General features: G+C 44.0%; 2 protein-coding genes across 2 annotated transcripts in view; one reads left to right on the top strand and one right to left on the bottom strand.

The window, feature by feature from the left end:
• LOC106581552 (LHFPL tetraspan subfamily member 6 protein) overlaps nt 1-3,444 on the bottom strand; it is a 160,654-nt gene extending 157,210 nt beyond the window's left edge. Inside the window, exon 1 of the mRNA XM_045704121.1 lies at nt 3,007-3,444. The gene's annotated coding sequence lies outside the window, so the exon portion shown is untranslated. The remainder of the gene's footprint in view (nt 1-3,006) is intronic.
• A 5,617-nt stretch (nt 3,445-9,061) lies between these two features.
• cog6 (component of oligomeric golgi complex 6) overlaps nt 9,062-27,774 on the top strand; it is a 119,118-nt gene continuing 100,405 nt past the window's right edge. Inside the window, exons 1-4 of the mRNA NM_001173877.1 lie at nt 9,062-9,216; nt 9,682-9,825; nt 10,276-10,347; nt 11,943-12,001. Of these exons, the coding sequence (NP_001167348.1) occupies nt 9,082-9,216; nt 9,682-9,825; nt 10,276-10,347; nt 11,943-12,001 (410 nt within the window). The 5' untranslated portion in view covers nt 9,062-9,081. The remainder of the gene's footprint in view (nt 9,217-9,681; nt 9,826-10,275; nt 10,348-11,942; nt 12,002-27,774) is intronic.

Raw genomic sequence — 27,774 nt, 5'->3', positions numbered from 1 at the left:
TCCTGTATTATACTGATGCTAAAATGTTTATTCTATTCTACTGAGACATTTACTTTATGTTCATATACTTAGTTTTATGATTCTTATTGTTGTTGCATTTTCGAGAAAGAACCTGCAAGCAAGCATTTCGTTGTACAATGTACACCATGCGTATCCCGTAAATACGTAAATACGACTAATAAAACTTGAAACTTGAAACACGATGGGCCCCTCATGGGTGCGTGCTTAGCCCCCTCCTGTACTCCCTGTTCACCAACGACTGTGGGCCGCGCACGACTCCAACACCATCATTAGGTTTGCTGACGACACAACGGTGGTTGGGCTGATTACCGACAACGATGAGACGGCCTATAGGGAGGTCAGTGACATGGCAGTGTGGTGCCAGGACAACAACCTCTCTCTCAACATCAGCAAGAGAAAGAAGCTGATGGTGGACTACAGGAAACCAGAGCGCCCAGCACGGCTCCAGCCACATCGACGGGGCTGTAGTGGAGCGGGTCGAGAGCTTCAAGTTCCTCAGTGTCAACATACTTTTTTTAAATTAATTTTTTTACATAATCGTATATAGGTTTATTTGAACAGTGAGAGACAGAATAACAACAACAAAATCCAGAAAAACGCATGTCAAAAATGTTATAAATTGATTTGCATTTTAATGAGGGAAATAAGTATTTGACCCCCTGTCAATCAGAAAGATTTCTGGCTCCCAGGTGTCTTCTATACAGGTAACGAGCTGAGATTAGGAGCACACTCTTAAAGGAAGTGCCCCTAATCTTAGTTTAAAAGACACCTGTCCACTAGAAGCAATCAATCAATCAGATTCCAAACTCTCCACCATGGCCAAGACCAAAGAGCTCTCCAAGGATATCAGGGACAAGATTGTAGACCTACACAAGGCTGGAATGGGCTACAAGACCATTGCCAAGCAGCTTGGTAAGAAGGTGACAACAGTTGGTGTAATTATTCGCAAATGGAAGAACCACAAAAGAACTGTCAATCTCCCTCGGCCTGGGGCTCCATGCAAGATCTCACCTCGTGGAGTTGCAATGATCATGAGAACGGTGAGGAATCAGCCCAGAACTACACGGGAGGTTCTTGTCAATGATCTCAAGGCAGCTGGGACCATAGTCACCAAGAAAACAATTGGTAACACACTACGCCGTGAAGGACTTAAATCCTGCAGAGCCCACAAGGTCCCCCTGCTCAAGAAAGCACATATATATGCCCGTCTGAAGTTTGCCAATGAACATCTGAATGATTCAGAGGACAACTGGGTGAAAATGTTGTGGTCAGATGAGACCAAAATGGAGCTCTTTAGCATCAACTCAACTCGCCGTGTTTGGAGGAGGAGGAATGCTGCCTATGACCCCAAAGAACACCATCCCCACCGTCAAACATGGAGGTGGAAACATTATGCTTTGGGGGTGTTTTTCTGCTAAGGGGACAGGACAACTTCACCGCATCAAAGGGACGATGGACGGGGCCATGTACCGTCAAATCTTGGGTGAGAACCTCCTTCCCTCAGCCAGGGCATTGAAAATGGGTCATGGATGGGTATTCCAGCATGACAATGTCCCAAAACACACGGCCAAGGCAACAAAGGAGTGGCTCAAGAAGAAGCACATTAAGGTCCTGGAGTGGCCTAGCCAGTCTCCAGACCTTAATCCCATAGAAAATCTGTGGAGGGAGCTGAAGGTTCGAGTTGCCAAACGTCAGCCTCGAAACCTTAATGACTTGGAGAAGATCTGCAAAGAGGAGTGGGACAAAATCCCTCCTGAGATGTGTGCAAACCTGGTGGCCAACTACAAGAAACGTCTGAACCTCTGTGATTGCCAACAAGGGTTTTGCCACCAAGTACTAAATCATGTTTTGCAGAGGGGTCAAATACTTATTTCCCTCATTAAAATGCAAATCAATTTATAACATTTTTCACATGCGTTTTTCTGGATTTTTTTGTTGTTATTCTGTCTCTCACTGTTCAAATAAACCTACCATTAAAATTATAGACTGATCATTTCTTTGTCAGTGGGCAAACGTACAAAATCAGCAGGGGATCAAATACTTTTTTCCCTCACTGTATACAGCCCAGTTGTCGTTATTCATTGTGTATTCATTCCTTGTGCTGTTATTTTTCTATTATTATAAAAAATATAATTATAAATATATCTCTACATTGTTGGGCAGGGCCTTTAGGTAAACATTTCACTGTTAGTCTACACATGTTGTTTACGATACATGTGAAAAATAACATTTGATTTGAGTTAACAAGTCGGAAATGTCTGAGTTTTCTAGCTCTGACTAGCAAGTGAACACGGCATCATATTCACAAGAGCAAACACTGTTCCAGATAAATATGAAAAAGAGGCAAAATCATATATGCTATTACACACAAAAAAAAATGCAATGCATCTCACTTTATTCAAATCAATTCTCACACACATCTTCAGTTGCTGCATGTGCAGAATTCTACCAAGCAGAGAGAAAGATCACGCAAGACTGAGCGCATCAAAGACAACTGAGAATGTAACACAAAGGGGATTCATCATTTTCCTCTTCTTCTATTCCTCCCATAATTCATTCACAAATAAATGCCTATTAATCTAGGTTTATAGTCTCCAATTAATCTAGGTTTACAGTCTCCGGTGTAACGTAGCCAGCCTATTGGTTTGCAACACTGGCTAGATGATGATGATGATGCTCTGGAGAAGAACCCGTAATAATAATGAATAGGCGATAACTGTCTTTTACATTTTTACGCACACGAATGTGTTTTGCACTAGACTAGTGGATTATTAAAATGTGTTTGATACGTTATTTATCAAGTATGGTGAACTCCTCCGGAATGCACAGAGAAGCAGCCCGTGGAGGACGTGAAGAGTGGGGGACGGGGACAAGCCTGTGTGACAAAGCTGAACTCTACTCGGGTACAGAAGAAACAATCTACAAATCTAACAATGTTTCCAAATACACGACAAAAGTAACACATAAAAAGACAACTTAGCCTACATGATGAACGACTTGGTTGTTAGATTAGTCTTCTGGTCTTAATTCCCATTCGCGGAGAAAACAGAAAACTGAAACTAACTTCACAGATCGACCAACAAAAAAATAAAAAAATAATCCCAAAATAATTATCCCCAAAATAGGCAATAGCATCGAGGGAAGAAAAAAACAGCAACTTTCAGCGTTGATGAGCAATGTAGTAGTTGGTAACAGAGATCCCCAAATATGTTATGTTGCTGTGAGCAGTGAAAGAGAGTGAAAAGAGAAACGCAGCGGACAGAGCTGGAGTTGAAGCTGACGCCAACCGCGGAACCACATCCAGACCGTTGTGAGCGGAGAGTCGGTGAAACGCGCTCTACAGGGGAACATCAATCACACAAAACGTCCGTCCAGGGGCGGCCGTGCGGCTCCGAGTACAGCTGCCAGCGTGTAGTTCCGAAAACCGGAAATGAGATAGCATTTTCCTACCATAGTTCGTTGGCCATAGAGCTCGCCAGCGTGTAGTCCTAAAAACCGGAAATTATTTACCTCTGGTTCATTCAGCCATTCATACCTATACACTAAATTAATAGGGATGTTGGAATAAAGGCCTGAAATAAGGTCGGAGGTTAACACAGGATCAGTCGGTTAACATGACCTTTAATAGGTATGACGCCTTTATGTGTTTTTTTTTTTAAATGACATAAATGCTTATAAAGGTCTGCTTACCAGCTTGAACAAAAACGTAAGGATGGTATATTGTTTTGCTCAATGCTGCAACCATATCTCTATAGCTGGAAGGTGTTCGTTTTATAGCTTCTTGAATTAACGTTATGTTGTCCATAGGAGAATTTGTTTCTGTCTGATAAGGTCAATTAAGCCTGTTAGATAGACATCAAAAGGCATGCAGACCTGAGGTGTAGTTTTATTTTTATTTGTTTTACATGTTAGCACATCATTAGGTTTTTACTCGTTTTGATTAGGATAAATGCTTCAAAATTCCCAAAAAGGGATGTTGACTGATGAAGATTAACTCATTAAAATCAAACGTATAAGATCTCCCAAGCCAGTGTTTAATACAGAGCTTATTTTTATTATTTATCCAAAAAAGCCTACAAAAAGTTAATTAATTTCCCCATAGGGGGAGTTAATCTCTGTTAGTGCCTATAAAAATGTCATTATTATTGCTCTATAAACCAAATATGATCTATTATATTGGCACAATAGTCAAGTGACCGCTCTAACAATGGAAAAACATGTCCTCAAAGATGAAAGACAAGTGGGAGGAGGGGAGATCAGGTGGGACCATTCTTGTCGATGAGAGAGCAGATACGCATGTAAACAACAGGCATAACTCCTAGATAAAGTCGTTTTTTTCCCCAAAGTTGCTGAAATGCAATGTGTGTCCACTTATATCAGTGCATTTGTAACAACCTAACCATTACTAAACTTCTATTCGGTCGAATGAGCCTCACGTAGCAAATTAGCAATTACATTTTTTGTTGGCCAAAAATCGACCTCCATTCTAAAATTGCTCACTTTGTGGTCTTATTTTCGTGGACAGATTTTGGGCGGAGTAAACTCTCTCTCTTCGTCTCTTCCTCTCTGTCTATAGTCCACTTGTATCATCTCTCTCTCTCAATTCAATGTAAGGGCTTTATTGGCATGTGAAACATATTTTAACATTGCCAAAGCAAGTGAAGTAGATAATAAACTGAAGTGAAGTAGATAATAAACTGAAGTGAAGTAGATAATAAACTGAAGTGAAGTAGATAATAAACTGAAGTGAAGTAGATAATAAACTGAAGTGAAGTAGATAATAAACTGAAGTGAAGTAGATAATAAACTGAAGTGAAGTAGATAATAAACTGAAGTGAAGTAGATAATAAACTGAAGTGTAATAAAACAAAAACTAATAGTAAACATTACACTCACAAAAGTTCCTCTCTCCCCCCTCTCACCCTCTCCCCCTCTCACTCTCTCCCCCCTCTCACTCTCTCCTCTCACCCTCTCTTCCCCCACTCTCACCCTCTCTCTCCCCCTCTCACTCTCTCTCCCCTCGCTCACCCTCTCTCTCCCCCCCACTCTCACTCTCTCTCCCCACTCTCACCCTCTCTCTCACCCTCTCTCTCCCCCCTCTCACTCTCTCTCTCTCCCCCTCTCACTCTCTCCCCCCTCTCACTCTCTCCCCCCTCTCACTCTCTCTCTCTCACCCTCTCACCCTCTCTCCCCCACTCTCACCCTCTCTCTCACCCTCTCTCTCTCCCCCCTCTCACTCTCTCTCTCCCCCTCTCACCCTCTCTCTCACCCTCTCTCTCCCCCCACTCTCACTCTCTCTCCCCACTCTCACCCTCTCTCTCACCCTCTCTCTCCCCCCTCTCACTCTCTCTCCCCCACTCTCACCTCTCTCTCTCACCTCTCTCTCTCCCCCTCTCACTCTCTCTCTCACTCTCTCTCTCTCTCTCTCTCTCTCTCTCTCTCTCTCTCTCTCTCTCTCTCTCTCTCTCTCTCTCTCCCCTCTCATTCTCTCCCTCCCCTCTCACTCTCTCTCTCACCCTCTCACTTTCTCTCTCACTCTCTCTCTCTCCCCCTCTCACACTCTCTCTCCCCCTCTCACTTTCTCTCCCCCCTCTCACTCTCTCTCCCTTTCTCTCTCCCTTTCTCTCTCTCTCCCTCTCTCTAACTACCTCTCCCTCTCTCTCTCTCTCTCCCCCCTCACTCTCTCTGCCCCTCTCACCCTCTCCCTCTCTCTCTCCCCTCTCACGCTCTCTCCCTCTCTCTCTAACCGCCTCTTCCTCACTCTCTCTCTCCATCTCGTTCTCTTCCTCTCTCAATTTCAATGTCATTCTCCCTCTCTCTTTCCTCCCACCTCTCTCTCTCCTACTCTCTCTCTCACACACACACACACACACACACACACACACACACACACACACACACACACACACACACACACACACACACACACACACACACACACACACACACACAAACACACAAACACTTAAGAAACTTGAGATTGTGGAATTAAATGGCATTATAATGCAACATTAGTTTCCTTCTACATTTTATTTCTAAATCAGATCTGGGCTATGGCAATGTTTTCTGATGGGCCACCTACAATGCCTGTGAGTGTTTCACTGAAAAAGAGGCCAACCAAATAGACATAATGCTGATGAAAAATGTGTGTGTCAAGCTGGAGATAAAGCAGAGGGAGGATGCAGCAGCCCAGTGGAGTTAGAAAAACCAAGATGAGAGAACATGGCTGTGAATTATTCACACAATCTCTCTCTCTCTGTTTTGTTTTGTGCTTCATTCTATAGCTAGAGGACTCCTGATATCTCCTAGAGTGATATATATCATTTTTTTTTGTGTGTGTTTGTCTTTATCTGTTGTGGTCTATCTAGTACTGTATTTTTGCTAGCTAGGGCCATCTACTTTAAGTGCTGCCTGTCTTTCCAGTAGCCTAGTTGGAGTGTGAACTGTTACTGTAACAGCTTATGGTTGTTGACACATCAACCAGGAACTTGTTTTGCTCTTTTGTAGCTTTGCCAACTACGTGTGTGTATTTTATACCTCTCCCTGTAGGCCAGGGTTCATCAACTAGCTTCAGCCAGGGGCGTTTTTTTTTCTCTTTTTCTTGAGCAGATTGTCGGGGAGCCGGAATGTAATTCCTAATAATTTGTAGACTGCAAACTGACTGCAAGAAGCCCAAACAGATATAATATTTGACTAAAACATCATTATTTCAAATCATCATCATTTTGTTGTTGTAATTTGTACATTTCTTTGCTCAGAAAACATTTACATTTTAGTCATTTAGCAGACACTCTTATCCAGAGCAACTTACAGTAGTGAATGCATAGATTTTTTTTAGTTGTACCTGCCCCCCGTGGGAATTGAACCCACAACTGTGGCATTGCACACACCATGCTGGCGTTGCAAACACCATGCTCTACCAACTGAGCCACAGGGACATTGGGGGCTAAATAAAACCACACGTGGGACAAATTCGGGCCCGTGGGCCGCCAGTTGGGGTACACTGCTGTTAACTTTACAGACGCTCCCTACTCCTTGGCTGCAACCGTTCTAAGATAGTGTACCCTGCTGTTGACTTTACAGACGCTCCCTACTCCTTGGCTGCAACCGTTCTAAGATAGTGTACCCTGCTGTTTACTTTACAGAAGCTCCCTACTCCTTGGCTGCAACCGTTCTAAGATAGTGTACCCTGCTGTTGACTTTACAGACGCTCCCTACTCCTTGGCTGCAACCGTTCTAAGATAGTGTACCCTGCTGTTTACTTTACAGACGCTCCCTACTCCTTGGCTGCAACCGTTCTAAGATAGTGTACCCTGCTGTTGACTTTACAGACGCTCCCTACTCCTTGGCTGCAACCGTTCTAAGATAGTGTACCCTGCTGTTGACTTTACAGACGCTCCCTACTCCTTGGCTGCAACCGTTCTAAGATAGTGTACCCTGCTGTTTACTTTACAGACGCTCCCTACTCCTTGGCTGCAACCGTTCTAAGATAGTGTACCCTGCTGTTGACTTTACAGACGCTCCCTACTCCTTGGCTGCAAGAATGCCGAGTTCATCTCAGACTAAGCTGCACTTCAGTCCCTTGACTTTTCTGTCCCTGACGGAAACATGGATCACACCAGAGAACACTGCTGCTCCAGCTGCTCTTCCTTCATCTGACTATGTTTTCTCTCAAAGTCCGTGCGCATCTGGTCGTCGCGGTGGTGGCACAGGTCTACTCATTTCTCCTAAAACGAGATTTTCTCTTTTCTCTTGTCCATCTCCTCATTTTAATTCCATGCTGTCACTGTCCCGTGTCCACACAAGCTTAACGTTATTGTCATCAATCGCCCACCAGGTGCCCTTCTTTCCAACTTTCCCTTTCCCCTCCTTGCCTCTTTTAACCTCACCCTATCCCAATCCCCTCCAACTCACAAGACAGGCAATACGCTTGACCTCATCTTTACTAGAGGCTGTTCTCCTACTAATCTCACTGTAACCCCCCTCCAGGTCTGTTCTCCTACTAATCTCACTGTAACCCCCCTCCAGGTCTCTGTTCTCCTACTAATCTCACTGTAACCCCCCTCCAGGTCTCCCTCTCCTCCAACCCTAACCACTCAGCCCCTCCCCCTCCAGGTCTCCCTCTCCTCCAACCCTAACCACTCAGCCCCTCCCCAGATGGTCATGCGCCGTCACAATCTTTGCTCTTCTCTCCCAAAACCAGCTTCCCCCTGAGTCCCTGCCCATCTTCTAAAAACATCTGAAACCCTACCTCTTCAAACAGTATCTTAAATAATCCTCCTCCTCACCTCGACCCACCCTCCACAATTAATTATAAAAAATAAATAATAATAAATTAAACCTGAACCCCCCTCCACCCCCCTCTGACTCTACTGATGGCAACGTTATTGAGGAAAAATGTACTCTCTATACATGTGATATGTGGTTCTCCCATCTAGCTGTCTTAAGATGAATGCACTCACTGTAAATTACTAAATTACAACAAAAAAAAAAATGTATGTGTGCATGAGAGAGAGAGAGAGAGGGAGAGAGAGAGAGAGAGAGAGATAGATAGAGATAGAGAGAGAGAGAGAGAGATAGAGAGAGAGAGAGAGAGAGAGAGAGAGAGAGAGAGACCACTGAAAGACATAACCTTGTTTCCCTCTGAGAGGTCTAGAGTGAACACGGAGAAGGACACGATCCAATTCCTCTACCGTGTAATGCAATAGTATCTGTGACTGTGTAGCTATCCAGTGTATTTATTCTGTGTCATTGTGGGGGTTTTCACACCCTCACTAGATTATTTATGTTGGTCCCATGTGTTTTCTTTGTTTACCTTTTTGTTCTTTATGACCGTCATACTATATAACCAATATGAATTCTATAATTTGTAAGGGGTTCATGCACACAACATAAATTGTTACTCTGTAATCGAATAATAAAGTATACTACTGGTTATAATAAGGGTTGTACTACACAAAGGCAGAACTATTTCTGCCTTTGTGTTCTATGTATCTACCCGGACATTTATTGCCGACGCACCAAACATCTTCCTGGTTGACGTGGAGAAGATTGTTTACGATGTCAGAGAATAAAGTCGAAATGTCAACTGAAACCGCTTTAATTCAAAACAGTGGCAATGTGCCTTCTCAGCAGAATAACCCACTGTCTAGGAAACTCAATAAAATCCTAGAGACCAGGCTAGATAATGACAAGGTAAGACCAAGTCGTCGTTGATGAAAATGACTGGTCAAATCTCAACGCTAGCTAGTAGGAACGCATATATACAGCACTTGTCATCTCCTATCTAGCAAGCTGACCTTAGTAGCTAATTGATTCCTCTATTTTATTTGATATTTAATTCCTCAAAGCCTATGGAGAAATTAATGTTTTATTTATTTATTTTTTAATGAACGACTAAAATAAGGTCTGTGGTAAAATCGTATACGTTTTGTTCGTCGAGCGACGCCACTGTGAATTTTGAAGTGTTTATGTAGTCAAAACAAGAACATTAAAGCTTCGTAATTCATAAATGTTATCTGACTGTTATTATCGCATAGAACAAGATCTAAGCCTGTGTTTAACCACAGACCATAGAAACAGCATGTTATTCATTTGCCAACTTTAGCTGATTCCAGTGTTAGCCAATATCGCAACGATAACATCCCTCTTGTATTGCAGGAGATGTTGGAGGCGCTGAAGGCTCTGTCTGTGTTCTTCACAGAGAACAGTCTTCGGACCCGTCGGAACCTGCGGGGGGACATCGAGAGACGGAGCCTGAACATCAACGAAGAGTTTGCCAGGATATTTAAAGATGTCAAAGAGGTAGCTAGTTAAAGTTTAACTGGACTTTAGACTACAGGAGGTGGGGGGACTGAAAGCAGAGCTGAGTGTGCCGGGTTGTGGTGCTGCTGGAGAACAGAACCCTCGCGGCTAATATTCTGCTTATCATGGTAGCCTGTCCAGTTCCAGTAGTCAGTGTGATCAAACACACATCCTTTAGTAGGCTGCAGGGCGACAATAGAGCCTGCACACTCGTAAATACCCTTTTTATATCCAGTTCAAGTGCAAATGTCCGAATCACCAATGGTCGAGTCACAAGTCGTGAAAATCAGACTTGAGTCAGAGAGTCCTGGACTCGAGTACTACAACACTGGTACAGTGTAATACAGATAGTTATTTGGCTTCTTCATTTGTTAAATTCTGCAAGAAGCCCTGATAACCTTTGCAGGCTGATTGGCTGACTGTCTTTGACATGTTTTTGCTTCCTCCTAGGAGCTTGAGAGTGTGCACGAGGACGTCCAGGCCATGAGCACCTGTTGTGAAGAGATGACTAACAGATTGAAGGTATCTATCTAACTACTGTAAAATCACCTGTTGTGAAGAGATGACTAACAGATTGAAGGTATCTATCTAACTACTGTAAAATCACCTGTTGTGAAGAGATGACTAACAGATTGAATGTACAGTTGAAGTCAGAAGTTTACATACATTTAGGTTGGAGTCATTAAAACTTGTTTTTCAACCACTCCACTTAACAAACTATAGTTTTGGCAAGTCGGTTAGGACATCTACTTTGTGCATGACACAAGTCATTTTTCCAACAATTGTTTACAGACAGATTATTTCACTTATAATTCACTGTATCACAATTCCAGTGGGTCAGAAGTTTACATACACTAAGTTGACTGTGCCTTTAAACAGCTTGGAAAGTTTCAGAAAATGATGTCATGGCTTTAGAAGCTTCTGATAGGCTAATTGACATAATTTGAGTCAATTGGAGGTCTACCTGTGGATGTATTTCAAGGCCTACCTTCAAACTCAGTGCCTCTTTGCTTGACATCATGGGAAAATCAAAAGAAATTAGCCAAGACCTCAGAAAAAAAATTGTAGACGTCCACAAGTCTGGTTCATCCTTGGGAGCAATTTCCAAGCGCTTAAATGTACCAAGTTCATCTGTACAAACAATAGTACGCAAGTATAAACACCATGGGACCACGCAGCCGTCATACTGCTCAGGAAGGAGACTTGTTCTGTCTCCTAGAGATGAAGGTACTTTGTTGCGAAAAGTGCAAATCAATCCCAGAACAACAGCAAAGGACCTTGTGAAGATGCTGGAGGAAACGGGTACAGAAGTATTTATATCCACAGCAAAACGAGTCCTATATCGACATAACCTGAAAGGCTGCTCAGCAAGGAAGAAGCCACTGCTCCAAAACTGCCATATAAAAAGCCAGACTACAGTTTGCAACTGCACATGGGGACAACTTTATCTGATTGAAGTTGCCTCCCGAGTGGCGCAGCCGTGTAAGGCACTGCATCTCAGTGCTAAAGGCGTCACTACAGACCCTGGTTCGATTCCAGGCTGTATAGCAACCGGCCTTGATTTGGAGTCCCATAGGGCGGCGCACAATAGGCCCAGCGCTGTCCGGGTTAGGGTTTGACCCGGGGTAGGCTGTCATTGTACATAACAATTTGTTCTTAACTGACTTGCCTAGTTAAATAAAGGTTAAATAAAAATAAATATCTATCTAACTACTGTAAATCACCTGTTAAGAGATGACCAACAGATTAAAGGTATCTAGCTACTGTAAATCACCTGTTAAGAGATGACCAACAGATTAAAGGTATCTAACTACTGTAAATCACCTGTTAAGAGATGACCAACAGATTAAAGGTATCTAGCTACTGTAAATCACCTGTTAAGAAATGACCAACAGATTAAAGGTATCTAGCTACTGTAAATCACTTTCAAAACAGACATGGGCTGCGTCTCTAATAGCTCCCTATTCCCTATATAGTGAACTACTTTTGACCCGGGCACTTGACACATACAACAGTAGTTCTTTAGGCTAAAAAAATAATGTATTTCGTTAATTTCTTTCAGTTGAGGTGACTGTGAAGAACTTTAATTACTTATGGGTTTCTGTGTGTTTCAACAGGCAGCCAAGGATCAGACCCAGGACTTGATAGTGAAGACCAACAAGCTGCAGGGAGAGAAGTGAGTAAACTTGGTTCATGGAGGGGAGGATGTTAAGGCTACATGTGTAACTGGTGGGATCTGAACTCTTGGTCTCGCGCTCTGGAAACCAATGTCTTAATAACTGGTGGGATCTGAACCCTGGTCTCGCGCTCTGGAAACCAACGTTTTAACTGGTGGGATCTGAACCCTGGACTCGCGCTCTAGAAACCAATGTCTTAATAACTGGTGGGATCTGAACCCTGGACTCGCGCTCTAGAAACCAATGTCTTAATAACTGGTGGGATCTGAACCCTGGTCTCGTGCTCTGGAAACCAATGTCTTAATAACTGGTGGGATCTGAACCCTGGACTCGCGCTCTAGAAACCAATGTCTTAATAACTGGTGGGATCTGAACCCTGGTCTCGTGCTCTGGAAACCAATGTCTTAACTGGTGGGATCTGAACCCTGGTCTCGCGCTCTGGAAACCAATGTCTTAATAACTGGTGGGATCTGAACCCTGGTCTCGTGCTCTGGAAACCAATGTCTTAATAACTGGTGGGATCTGAACCCTGGTCTCGCGCTCTGGAAACCAATGTCTTAACCTCTATGGGCAAGCGTCCCACCTACTCAACAGCCAGTGTAATCCCGTGGCGCGTTATTCAAATTCCTCAAAAATGCAAAAACTTCAATTTTTCAAACATATGACTATTTTACACCATTTTAAAGACAAGACTCTCGTTAATCTAACCACACTGTCCGATTTCAAAAAGGTTTTACAACGAAAGCAAAACATTAGATTATGTCAGCAGAGTACCCAGCCAGAAATAATCAGACACCCATTTTTCAAGCTAGCATATAATGTCACATAAACCCAAACCACAGCTAAATGCAGCACTTACCTTTGATGATCTTCATCAGATGACAACCCTAGGACATTATGTTATACAATACATGCATGTTTTGTTCAATCAAGTTCATATTTATATCAAAAACCAGCTTTTTACATTAGCATGTGACTAGCATTCCCACCGAACACTGCCGGTGAATTTACTAAATTACTCACGATAAACGTTCACAAAAAGCATAACAATTATTTTAAGAATTATAGATACAGAACTCCTCTATGCACTCGATATGTCCGATTTTAAAATAGCTTTTCGGTGAAAGCACATTTTGCAATATTCTCAGTAGATAGCCCGGCATCACAGGGCTAGCTATTTAGACACCCAGCAAGTTTAGCACTCACCAAAGTCAGATTTACTATAAGAAAAATGTTATTACCTTTGCTGTCTTCGTCAGAATGCACTCCCAGGACTTCTACTTCAATAACAAATGTTGGTTTGGTTCAAAATAATCCATTGTTATATCCAAATAGCGGCGTTTTGTTCGTGCGTTCAAGACACTATCCGAAAGGGTAAATAAGGGTGACGAGCATGGCGCAATTCGTGACAAAAAAATTATAAATATTCCATTACCGTACTTCGAAGCATGTCAACCGCTGTTTAAAATAAATTTTTATGCCATTTTTCTCATAAAAAAGCGATAATATTCCGACCGGGAATCTGCGTTTAGGTAAACAGACGAAAGAAAATAAAGCATGGGGTCGACTCGGGCACGCGCCTAAGCCCATAGTACTCTGATCGGCCACTTGCCAAACGCGATAAAGTGTTTCAGCCAGAGGCTGCCTCGATATCGTTCAGCTTTTTCCCGGGCTCTGAGAGCCTATGGGAGCCATAGGAAGTGTCACGTTATAGCAAACATCCTCAGTCTTCAATAAAAAGAGCCAAGATGAAACACAACTTGTCAGACAGGCCACTTCCTGCATGGAATCTTCTCAGGTTTTGGCCTGCCATATGAGTTCTGTTATACTCACAGACACCATTCAAACAGTTTTAGAAACTTTAGGGTGTTTTCTATCCAAAGCCAATAATTATATGCATATTCTAGTTACTGGACAGGAGTAGTAACCAGATTAAATCGGGTACGTTTTTTTATCCGGCCGTGTCAATACTGCCCCCTAGCCCTAACAGGTTAACTGGTGGGATCTGAACCCTGGTCTCACGCTCTGGAAACCAATGTCTTAATAACTGGTGGGATCTGAACCCTGGTCTCGCGCTCTGGAAACCAATGTCTTAATAACTGGTGGGATCTGAACCCTGGTCTCGCGCTCTAGAAACCAATGTCTTAATAACTGGTGGGATCTGAACCCTGGTCTCGCGCTCTAGAAACCAATGTCTTAATAACTGGTGGGATCTGAACCCTGGTCTCGCGCTCTGGAAACCAATGTCTTAATAACTGGTGGGATCTGAACCCTGGTCTCGCGCTCTAGAAACCAATGTCTTAATAACTGGTGGGATCTGAACCCTGGTCTCGCGCTCTGGAAACCAATGTCTTAAGAAAGATGCCCTTTTGGGTCGATGGTGACACAAAAACATTGCATTTCGCTAGACATCTGCTAAACCTGTGCAATGTGACCAGTAACATCTGATTCGATTTTTGATCAGAATACTTGTACTTCTTGATAAATTTGTCATTTGGCAGAATGTTGTGCTGATGACGATACAATGTTATTATCATGTTTCATTGAGTACGTTTACATGCACAGTAATACTGGGATGTTAAACTGGTTATGGCAGAAGGCTGAGTCTGGCATTAGTCATGTAAACACTATACTCTGCTTATCTTAATCGGCGAACGGTCAAAATCTAAGTGAGCATACGGCGATTAAAACACCTGGTTCTCTGAGCAATCTTTCAAATTATTAGGACATGTGAACCCCTTTAATCAGGGTCACGGCGGCGTGTTTGATCATCAGGGTCACGGCGGCATGTTTGATCAGGGTCACGGCGGCGTGTTTGATCATCAGGGTCACGGCGGCGTGTTTGATCAGGGTCACGGCGGCGTGTTTGATCATCAGGGTCGCGGCGGCGTGTTTGATCATCAGGGTCACGGCGGCGTGTTTGATCAGGGTCACGGCGGCGTGTTTGATCATCAGGGTCGCGGCGGCGTGTTTGATCAGGGTCACGGCGGCGTGTTTGATCATCAGGGTCGCGGCGGCGTGTTTGATCAGCCCACGTGCTAGCACCAGCCTCCCTTTTCAGCGCCAAGTGAAGTGAGTTCGGAACTATTGAATGCATGCGTCTCAAAGGAGTTTTCACATAGAAACTTTATATGTCTGAACTCAGAATAAAATATGCTTCCCAAAAATAACATGGTCGCTGTGGTAGAAAATGTATTTTGATTGGTAATTTTCTGTATTTATCCAAGTCCCATCAGGTAGTCTGATCTCAGATGTGTCCATGGAAACAGGATCAGGTAGTCTAAACAGGATTATTAGGGAAGTCGTTCTTCTTATTACATTAAAATGACTAATCTGTGTGTATGTAATCGTTGTCATTGTCACTACACTGGTTAAAGGAGGGGGAATTTAGGAGGTTAGTTGGAGTAGGGCACCCTTTAAAAAAATATATATATATTTTAAACATTTTCTCTAAATAATCATTGTTGCACAATTAAAGGCCAGTACACTGCGTTTTCAAAGCGTCAGGGATAATCTAATGAATTCAGGGCCTTCCACAACAATAAGACTCACTAATAATTTAATTATTTTATCAAAATAGTTTAACCAGCTTTTTTGCAATAATCACTCATCTGGCTTTCAAGTCTGTCTATGAAAATGATAAATTATATATATATATATTTTTTTTTTACCAGACCAATGCACAACCAACCTCTCATAATGGTCACCTGGTTGCAGGTGTTCAAGAACATGAACACAGGTCTCATAAATAATCTCTCAAGCACAAGCCCACGTGCTAGTGAGTAGCCAGCTCCTCTTTTTTTAATATTTCAAGTCTAGCCAATTTGGATCTATTTGCACGCTGACGAGGTCGGTAACAGTCGTCGGTCTCCAACGGTTTGAACAACACAGCCTGTTTAGATGTTGAAATCCAGTTTGCCTATCTGGACCAGATGATGCTTATTTCTCAGAATGAGAAACCGGTTGCCAGCTCCTTCATATAAATGCGTCTTTATTTTATTTTTTTTAATGCTCATCGCTAAATTTATAAAAAAACCCAGACTAGACCACTTAGCACATAAATTGGTGGCTGAAATTTTTACATTTAGTCATTTAGCAGACGCTCTTATCCAGAGCGACTTACAGTAGTGAATGCATACATTTCATACATTTCATACATTTTTTTTCTGTGATGGCCCCCCCGTGGGAATCGAACCCACAACCCTGGCGTTGCAAACACCATACTCTACCAACTGAGCTGCATGCCACGCGCAACAGAAACGGACCGTTCATTTTTCCACAACGTGTTCATTGATATTCTCGTTTTGGTAAGGTCTGCTCTGTTCTACATTTTGAGAGTTGAGACTTCAAAAGGGGATCGTTAGAGAAGGTTACATTCTCTGTTACAGTCGAACAATGGCTCTTAATGTGTTCCCACCTCCATATGACTGATTCTGTTGGACCAAACCTCAAATGCAAATATGCGAGTTTAAACCGCTTGTTGTCAAAGAGAAGTTATCTTTTATCTTTATTGTGAGTGACAGGAGGAGTAGGGGCTTGGTGTCACACAGCACAGGAAGAGGAGGGGCTTGGTGTCACACAGCACAGGAAGAGGAGGGGCTTGGTGTCACACAGCACAGGAGGAGGAGGGGCTTGGTGTCACACAGCACAGGAGGAGGAGGGGCTTGGTGTCACACAGCACAGGAGGAGGAGGGGCTTGGTGTCACACAGCACAGGAGGAGGAGGGGCTTGGTGTCACACAGCACAGGAGGAGGAGGGGCTTGGTGTCACACAGCACAGGAGGAGGAGGGGCTTGGTGTCACACAGCACAGAAAGAGGAGGGGCTTGGTGTCACACAGCACAGGAGGAGGAGGGGCTTGGTGTCACACAGCACAGGAAGAGGAGGGGCTTGGTGTCACACAGCACAGGAGGAGGAGGAGGGGCTTGGTGTCACACAGCACAGGAAGAGGAGGGGCTTGGTGTCAGCACAGCACAGGAAGAGGAGGGGCTTGGTGTCACACAGCACAGGAGGAGGAGGGGCTTGGTGTCACACAGCACAGGAGGGGCTTGGTGTCACACAGCACAGGAAGAGGAGGGGCTTGGTGTCACACAGCACAGGAAGAGGAGGGGCTTGGTGTCACACAGCACAGGAAGAGGCGAGTCCAAAAAGACACAAGGCTCATAAAAATGAAAAAAAAAATAAAACCCCTGATTCTTGCGAAACAGGCGTCGCGCTAAAATATCCATTTGAATGAATCTAATGAATTTCCACATATCGCCCAGCCCTAGAATACACAAGGTGTAATGTGGTTGTGGACCAGCAGTTTGTCTCCTCTTTATGTCAGTCACCTGCAGTCACTCAATTAGCCCATGTCCTCATTTTGTTTTAGGTTGGCAAGTTAGTCTAGCCAGCTATCTAAACTTGTAGTAATCATGGTGGAATTACCGACCGGGAGGCCCCCATTGATGTTGTTAGTCACTCTTCCTCCGATACCATATTAAAAACTACAAACATTTCTCTATACCCATGGCAAAATGTGTAGAATTGTGGCAAACTAGCTTTAAAACTGCAATAGTTTCTCCTATGCCCCATGGCAAAATGTGTAGAATTGCAGGAAATCAACTCTTAAAAACACAAGGCTAGGGCGGGCTCTGACTGCGTGTGTGGGTAACGAGCTAGAGAAGAAGAAATTGCAGAGTTTACAGCCGACTAGCGCTAACTAACGTTAAAGGAATGTTCCAAACATTTTTTATTTATTTTTTTAACCTGAAAAATAGTTGTCCAGATCAAGGAATTAACATGTAGGACTGAATGAATAATTTCTGAAGCCATTTTGAACTACCGAAAAACTACAATCCTACATGTTCATAACGTGATCTGGACAACGATTTTTTTTTAGGTACAACATTTCTTAAAATGTTCCTTTTAACGTTAAAACTCTGGAATTTCTCCTTCTCTAACTTGTTACCAATCTTCCAGTGTGTTTTTTAACATTTTTATTTAAACTAGGCAAGTCAGTTAAGAACAAATTCTTATTTTCAATGACGGCCTAGGAACAGTGGGTTAACTGCCTTGTTCAGGAGGCTGAACGACAGATTTTTACCTTGTCGGCTTGGGGATTCGATCCAGCAACCTTTCGGTTACTCGTCCAACTCTCTAACCACTAGGCTACGCTGCCGCTCCATGTGCCATCATGCCCAAAACATGTATGGCTTTTACAATGAGCAATGGAGTTGGCAAGAGCACAAACAGATCTGGGAGCAGGCTATGGCCATTTCTCACCTGGGTTTCGCTCGGCTGGTTTTTGTTCCTCCATCACTCCTCTCTTCCTGTGTGTCACCTTCTAGTCAGGGGGATTGTGCTAGTGAAGCGAGGAATGGCCAACTGTACATCACAGCTGTCGCTGTTACCTTTTGCCAACAATTTATACACACACACACACACACACACACACACACACACACACACTCACACACACACAGAGCTTCTGAACGAGAGCAGTCATTTTACATTGATCAGATGCTCTTATCTAGAGCAACATACAGGAGCAATTAGGGTTAAGTGCCATCGACATATTGTTCACATAGTCTGCTCGGGGATTCAACCCAGTGAACTTTTCGGTTACTGGCCCAATGCTCTTAACTGCTTCGCTACCTGCCAGTCCTCTCTCTCCTCTCAACCCTCCCTCCCTCCATCCATCTATCCCTCCCTCCCTCCCTCCCTCCCTCCCTCCCTCCCTCCCTCCCTCCCTCCCTCCACTCCATCAGTCAAGACACACCGCTGATCCATTCTGTCACATTATCGTCCACAAGCTCCCAGATCAACTCAGCCAAAAATCAATGGCCATAAACCACTATGGTGTTCTATTATGGCCCATAAAACAGGGCTGGGGTGGCAGTGAGGACCAGGGGGTCATAGAGATTCTGTATCAAATCAAATCAAAGTTTATTGGTCGCGTACACAGATTTGTTTTAATGTCACGTGCGGTGATGCCTTTCTTGCAAACTCAAAATCCAACACAGCAGTGATCAATATCAATGTAGCACTACAATATAACAAGGTACAGCAAAAAACACAAGAAATACAAATAAGAAATAACGCGAGAAAGTAAGAAGCTATATTACAGGGTCAGTTCCAATAACATATTTATAATGTACAGGGATACTGGAGTGATGGAGGTAGATACTGGAGTGATGGAGGTAGATACTGGAGTGATGGAGGTAGATACTGGAGTGATGGAGGTAGATACTGGAGTGATGGAGGTAGAAACTGGAGTGATGGAGGTAGATACTATATGTACAGGGATACTGGAGGGATGGAGGTAGATACTGTATGTACAGGGATACTGGAGTGATGGAGGTAGATACTGGAGTGATGGAGGTAGATACTGGAGTGATGGAGGTAGATACTGGAGTGATGGAGGTAGATACTGGAGTGATGGAGGTAGATACTGTATGTACAGGGATACTGGAGTGATGGAGGTAGATACTGGAGTGATGGAGGTAGATACTGGAGTGATGGAGGTAGATACTGGAGTGATGGAGGTAGATACTGGAGTGATGGAGGTCGATACTGGAGTGATGGAGGTAGATACTGTATGTACAGGGATACTGGAGTGATGGAGGTAGATACTGGAGTGATGGAGGTAGATACTGGAGTGATGGAGGTAGATACTGGAGTGATGGAGGTAGATACTGGAGTGATGGAGGTAGATACTGGAGTGATGGAGGTCGATACTGGAGTGATGGAGGTAGATACTGTATGTACAGGGATACTGGAGTGATGGAGGTAGATACTGGAGTGATGGAGGTAGATACTGGAGTGATGGAGGTAGATACTGGAGTGATGGAGGTAGATACTGGAGTGATGGAGGTCGATACTGGAGTGATGGAGGTCGATACTGGAGTGATGGAGGTAGATACTGTATGTACAGGGATACTGGAGTGATGGAGGTAGATACTGGAGTGATGGAAGTCGATACTGGAGTGATGGAGGTAGATACTATATGTACAGGGATACTGGAGTGATGGAGGTAGATACTGGAGTGATGGAGGTAGAAACTGGAGTGATGGAGGTAGATACTATATGTACAGGGATACTGGAGGGATGGAGGTAGATACTGTATGTACAGGGATATTGGAGTGATGGAGGTAGATACTGGAGTGATGGAGGTAGATACTGGAGTGATGGAGGTAGATACTGGAGTGATGGAGGTAGATACTGGAGTGATGGAGGTAGATACTGGAGTGATGGAGGTAGATACTGGAGTGATGGAGGTAGATACAGTATGTACAGGGATACTGGAGTGATGGAGGTAGATACTGGAGTGATGGAGGTAGATACTGGAGTGATGGAGGTAGATACTGTATGTACAGGGATACTGGAGTGATGGAGGTAGATACTGGAGTGATGGAAGTAGATACTGGAGTGATGGAGGTAGATACTGTATGTACAGGGATACTGGAGTGATGGAGGTAGATACTGGAGTGATGGAGGTAGATACTGTATGTACAGGGATACTGGAGTGATGGAGGTAGATACTGGAGTGATGGAGGTAGATACTGGAGTGATGGAGGTAGATACTGGAGTGATGGAGGTCGATACTGGAGTGATGGAGGTAGATACTGGAGTGATGGAGGTAGATACTGTATGTACAGGGATACTGGAGTGATGGAGGTAGATACTGGAGTGATGGAGGTAGATACTGGAGTGATGGAGGTAGATACTGGAGTGATGGAGGTAGATACTGTATGTACAGGGATACTGGAGTGATGGAGGTAGATACTGGAGTGATGGAGGTAGATACTGGAGTGATGGAGGTAGATACTGGAGTGATGGAGGTAGATACTGGAGTGATGGAGGTAGATACTGTATGTACAGGGATACTGGAGTGATGGAGGTACATACTGGAGTGATGGAGGTAGATACTGGATGTACAGGGATACTGGAGTGATGGAGGTACATACTGGAGTGATGGAGGTACATACTGGAGTGATGGAGGTAGATACTGGAGTGATGGAGGTAGATACTGTATGTACAGGGATACTGGAGTGATGGAGGTAGATACTGGAGTGATGGAGGTAGATACTGGAGTGATGGAGGTAGATACTGGAGTGATGGAGGTAGATACTGGAGTGATGGAGGTAGATACTGGAGTGATGGAGGTAGATACTGTATGTACGGATACTGGAGTGATGGAGGTAGATACTGGAGTGATGGAGGTAGATACTGGAGTGATGGAGGTAGATACTGTATGTACAGGGATACTGGAGTGATGGAGGTAGATACTGGAGTGATGGAGGTAGATACTGGAGTGATGGAGGTAGATACTGTATGTACAGGGATACTGGAGTGATGGAGGTAGATACTGGAGTGATGGAGGTCGATACTGTAGTGATGGAAGTAGATACTGTATGTACAGGGATACTGGAGTGATGGAGGTAGATACTGGAGGGATGGAGGTCGATACTGGAGTGATGGAGGTAGATACTGTATGTACAGGGATACTGGAGTGATGGAGGTAGGTACTGGAGTGATGGAGGTAGATACTGGAGTGATGGAGGTAGATACTGTATGTACAGGGATACTGCAGTGATGGAGGTAGATACTGGAGTGATGGAGGTAGATACTGTATGTACAGGGATACTGGAGTGATGGAGGTAGATACTGGAGTGATGGAGGTAGATACTGGAGTGATGGAGGTAGATACTGTATGTACAGGGATACTGGAGTGATGGAGGTAGATACTGGAGTGATGGAGGTAGATACTGGAGTGATGGAGGTAGATACTGTATGTAAATAGACACTACTGTTTAATAGTTTGGGGTCACTTAGAAATGTCTTTGTATTTGAAAGAAAAGCACATTTTCTGTCCATTTTAAAATAACATCAAATTGATCAGAAATACAGTGTAGACATTGTTAATGTTGTAAATGACTATTGTAGCTGGAAACTGCAGATTGTTTTTAATTCAATATCTACATAGGCGTACAGAGGCCCATTATCAGCAACCATCACTCCTGTGTTCCAATGCCACGTTGTGTTAGCTAATCCAAGTTTATCATTTTAAAAGGCTAATTGATCATTAGGAAACTCTTTTGTAATTATGTTAGCACAGATGAAAACTGTTGTTCTGATTAAAGAAGCAATAAAATTGTCCTTCTTTAGACTAGTTGAGTATCTGGAGCATCAGCATTTGTGGGTTCGATTACAGGCTCAAAATGGCCGGAAACAAATGACTTTCTTCTGAAACTCGTCAGTCTATTCTTGTTCTGAGAAATTAAGGCTATTCCATGTGAGAAATTGCCAAGAAACTGAAGATCTCGTACAACGCTGTGTAATACTCCCTTCACAGAACAGCGCAAACTGGCTCTAACCAGAATAGAAAGAGTGGGAGGCCCCAGTGCACAACTGAGCAAGAGGACAAGTACATTATAATGTCTAGTTTGAGAAACAGACGCCTCACAAGTCCTCAACTGGCAGCTTCATTAAATAGTACCCGCAAAACACCGGTCTCAACGTCAACAGTGAAGAGGTGACTCCGGGATTTTGGCCTTCTAGGCAGAGTTCCTCTGTCCAGTGTCTGTGTTCTTGACCCATCGAGTGGTTTAAGGGAAACATTTTAAATGTCTTGGAATGGCCTAGTCAAAGCCCAGACCTTAATCCAATTGCTGTACACCAGCAGAATCCATCCAACTTGAAGGAGCTGGAGCAGTTTTGCCTTGAAAAATGGGCAAAGATCCCAGTGGCTAGATGTGCCAATCTAATAGAGACATACCCCAAGAGACTTGCAGCTGTAATTGCTGCAGAAGGTGGCTCTACAAAGTATTGACTTTTGGGGGGGGTGAATAGTTATGCACGCTCAAGTTTTATGTTTTTGTCTTATTTCTTGTTTGTTTCACACACAAAAAATATTTTGCATCTTCAAAGTGGTAGCCATGTTGTTTAAATCAAATGATACAAAACCCCAAATAATCAATTTTAATTCCAGGTCGTAAGGCAACAAAATAGGATAAATGCCAAGAGGTGTGAATACTTTCGCAAGCCACTGTAGACTGGGTGACCCAGGGGGTAACTAAGACCTACGTCTCAAATGGCCCTCTATTCCCTACATGATGCACTACATAGCCCTATGGGCCCTGGTCAGCAGTAGCACACTTTATAGGGATTAGGGTGCTCAAACTCTGTCCCCAAAGGACTGTCCTCCAGGGGAAGGGTATAGTACCCCTCCAATCAACAGCTATCACATCTCAATTCATCTTTCTCCCTCTTTCTCTCACGCGCGGCTTCAGAATAGACATGGTAATCTAGCTCAACCTTCACACCCTGTTAAGGAAATCCTGTGGTCAAAAGCAGGATCTCACGACGACATTTTAGTAGACTGGCTTTCCAGTCGAGAAATGTTTTAAAATACATTCTGCATGTTGAGGACCTTTTTTTCCCCTTGCCGTTTAATTTCTCAAAAGCTGCAGACTCTCTGTCTAGATGTCTGATTTTTTTTTTTAGGTGAGGCAATAAATATCCTGAACTGATATGACTCAAGAGTAGCCATGGGTGCATTCATTAGTGCCCAACCATAGCAAAACATTTAGCAACAAAAAACAAGAGTTTCTTATTGGACAAGTTCACGTAGACCCTCCTCGTTTCAGTCCGTTTGCTTCTGTTTGGTTCCTAGTGAATGCACACCGTGTCATCGCCAACCATCTGCACCTGATAATGAAATGGTTGTCCTTCAGTGAGAGGCCCAGGACATACAAAGTAAACCAGGGTGGATGATGTGTAGAGGGCTAGAGGGTGTGGTTTCTGTGCCAGAGGGTCAAACACACTTGTCTTTTGTGTTGTTAGCATGTGAAAGCTGGTCCTATTGAAAGAGCCTGTCAGTGAGAATGGGGTTATAAGTGTTCTCTTTTGTTCTGTAGCCTTAAACCTGTCCTGCTGTGTGGAGTACCTTGTCCTCTCCTCTCACGATCATGTCTAACAAGCTCACACACAAACAGATGTTGTTGTGAACAGTATGTACTCCAATATACTTTAATATGACTAAAACCGAATCAAAACTGTGTAGAATGATAATGGACCTACGTCCATGCAGTTTCTTGATTGTGTCCAACTCGTTTATGATCACCGAAATGAAAGCTAGACAGTCAGGGAACATGGGAATGAAAGCTAGACAGTCAGGGTACATGGGAATGAAAGCAAGACAGTCAGGGTACATGGGAATGAAAGCTAGACAGTCAGGGAACATGGGAATGAAAGCTAGACAGTCAGGGAACATGGGAATGAAAGCTAGACAGTCGGGGAACATGGGAATGAAAGCTAGACAGTCAGGGAACATGGGAATGAAAGCTAGACAGTCAGGGTACATGGGAATGAAAGCTAGACAGTCAGGGAACATGGGAATGAAAGCTAGACAGTCAGGGAACATGGGAATGAAAGCTAGACAGTCAGGGAACATGGGAATGAAAGCTAGACAGTCAGGGAACATGGGAATGAAAGCTAGACAGTCAGGGAACATGGGAATGAAAGCTAGACAGTCAGGGAACATGGGAATGAAAGCTAGACAGTCAGGGAACATGGGAATGAAAGCTAGACAGTCAGGGAACATGGGAATGAAAGCTAGACAGTCAGGGAACATGGGAATGAAAGCTAGACAGTCAGGGAACATGGGAATGAAAGCTAGACAGTCAGGGAACATGGGAATGAAAGCTAGACAGTCAGGGAACATGGGAATGAAAGCTAGACAGTCAGGGAACATGGGAATGAAAGCTAGACAGTCAGGGTACATGGGAATGAAAGCTAGACAGTCAGGGAACATGGGAATGAAAGCTAGACAGTCAGGGAACATGGGAATGAAAGCTAGACAGTCAGGGAACATGGGAATGAAAGCTAGACAGTCAGGGAGATAGACAGTCAGGGTACATGGGAATGAAAGCAAGACAGTCAGGGTACATGGGAATGAAAGCTAGACAGTCAGGGTACATGGGAATGAAAGCTAGACAGTCAGGGTACATGGGAATGAAAGCTAGACAGTCAGGGAACATGGGAATGAATGCTAGACAGTCAGGGAACATGGGAATGAAAGCTAGACAGTCAGGGAACATGGGAATGAAAGCTAGACAGTCAGGGTACATGGGAATGAAAGCTAGACAGTCAGGGAACATGGGAATGAAAGCTAGACAGTCAGGGAACATGGGAATGAAAGCTAGACAGTCAGGGAACATGGGAATGAAAGCTAGACAGTCAGGGAACATGGGAATGAAAGCTAGACAGTCAGGGAACATGGGAATGAAAGCTAGACAGTCAGGGAACATGGGAATGAAAGCTAGACAGTCAGGGAACATGGGAATGAAAGCTAGACAGTCAGGGAACATGGGAATGAAAGCTAGACAGTCAGGGAACATGGGAATGAAAGCTAGACAGTCAGGGAACATGGGAATGAAAGCTAGACAGTCAGGGAACATGGGAATGAAAGCTAGACAGTCAGGGAACATGGGAATGAAAGCTAGACAGTCAGGGAACATGGGAATGAAAGCTAGACAGTCAGGGAACATGGGAATGAAAGCTAGACAGTCAGGGAACATGGGAATGAAAGCTAGACAGTCAGGGAACATGGGAATGAAAGCTAGACAGTCAGGGAACATGGGAATGAAAGCTAGACAGTCAGGGAACATGGGAATGAAAGCTAGACAGTCAGGGAACATGGGAATGAAAGCTAGACAGTCAGGGAACATGGGAATGAAAGCTAGACAGTCAGGGAACATGGGAATGAAAGCTAGACAGTCAGGGAACATGGGAATGAAAGCTAGACAGTCAGGGAACATGGGAATGAAAGCTAGACAGTCAGGATACATGGGAATGAAAGCTAGACAGTCAGGGAACATGGGAATGAAAGCTAGACAGTCAGGGAACATGGGAATGAAAGCTAGACAGTCAGGGAACATGGGAATGAAAGCTAGACAGTCAGGGAAAATGGGAATGAAAGCTAGACAGTCAGGGAACATGGGAATGAAAGCTAGACAGTCAGGGAACATGGAAATGAAAGCTAGACAGTCAGGGAGATAGACAGTCAGGGTACATGGGAATGAAAGCAAGACAGTCAGGGTACATGGGAATGAAAGCTAGACAGTCAGGGTACATGGGAATGAAAGCTAGACAGTCAGGGTACATGGGAATGAAAGCTAGACAGTCAGGGTACATGGGAATGAAAGCTAGACAGTCAGGGAACATGGGAATGTAAGCTAGACAGTCAGGGAACATGGGAATGAAAGCTAGACAGTCAGGGAACATGGGAATGAAAGCTAGACAGTCAGGGAACATGGGAATGAAAGCTAGACAGTCAGGGAACATGGGAATGAAAGCTAGACAGTCAGGGAACATGGGAATGAAAGCTAGACAGTCAGGGAACATGGGAATGAAAGCTAGACAGTCAGGGAACATGGGAATGAAAGCTAGACAGTCAGGGAACATGGGAATGAAAGCTAGACAGTCAGGGAACATGGGAATGAAAGCTAGACAGTCAGGGTACATGGGAATGAAAGCTAGACAGTCAGGGAACATGGGAATGAAAGCTAGACAGTCAGGGAACATGGGAATGAAAGCTAGACAGTCGGGGAACATGGGAATGAAAGCGAGACAGTCGGGGAACATGGGAATGAAAGCTAGACAGTCGGGGAACATGGGAATGAAAGCTAGACAGTCGGGGAACATGGGAATGAAAGCTAGACAGTCGGGGAACATGGGAATGAAAGCTAGACAGTCGGGGAACATGGGAATGAAAGCTAGACAGTCGGGGAACATGGGAATGAAAGCTAGACAGTCGGGGTACATGGGAATGAAAGCTAGACAGTCGGGGTACATGGGAATGAAAGCTAGACAGTCAGGGTACATGGGAATGAAAGCTAGACAGTCAGGGAACATGGGAATGAAAGCTAGACAGTCAGGGAACATGGGAATGAAAGCTAGACAGTCAGGGAACATGGGAATGAAAGCTAGACAGTCAGGGAACATGGGAATGAAAGCTAGACAGTCAGGGAACATGGGAATGAAAGCTAGACAGTCAGTGAACATGGGAATGAAAGCTAGACCGTCAGTGAACATGGGAATGAAAGCTAGACAGTCAGGGAACATGGGAATGAAAGCTAGACAGTCAGGGAACATGGGAATGAAAGCTAGACAGTCAGGGAACATGGGAATGAAAGCTAGACAGTCAGGGAACATGGGAATGAAAGCTAGACAGTCAGGGAACATGGGAATGAAAGCTAGACAGTCAGGGAACATGGGAATGAAAGCTAGACAGTCAGGGAACATGGGAAATTCCCAAAACGATGGATAGACTTTTTAGTTTTTTTTCTAATTTTGAAGGCGAGAATAAAAAAAATAAAAAAGTGTGCGGCCCTCCGGACCTCATTGAAGACGGAATGCGACCCCTGGGGCTAAATGAGTTGGAGACGGGAATGCGACCCCTGGGGCTAAATGAGTTGGACAACCCTGCTCTAGGTCAATAACAGTAGAAGACCGCTTGTCTATATTCAGTAAGCAGGACAGCCATCACATTCAGGACCTCCAGATTCTCGCTGACAAATCTGTACAATGACACTTGAGCCTCATTACTGGCCCCACACAAAACACACACACACACACACACACACACACACACACACACACACACACACACACACACACACACACTGTACTCTACTAATGAGGTGGAAGCTGTGAATGTGGTCTTTGTGTGTGAGAGATGCTATCGGCTCTGACCGAACTCTATGGGCATCAGTGCATGGCTAACTAATC

Source organism: Salmo salar, chromosome ssa20 (genome assembly GCF_905237065.1).
Source record: "Salmo salar chromosome ssa20, Ssal_v3.1, whole genome shotgun sequence".
Taxonomy (NCBI): Eukaryota; Metazoa; Chordata; class Actinopteri; order Salmoniformes; family Salmonidae; genus Salmo; species Salmo salar.
Note: the sequence above shows the minus strand (reverse complement) of the source record. Positions and strands in the feature narration are given on the sequence as shown.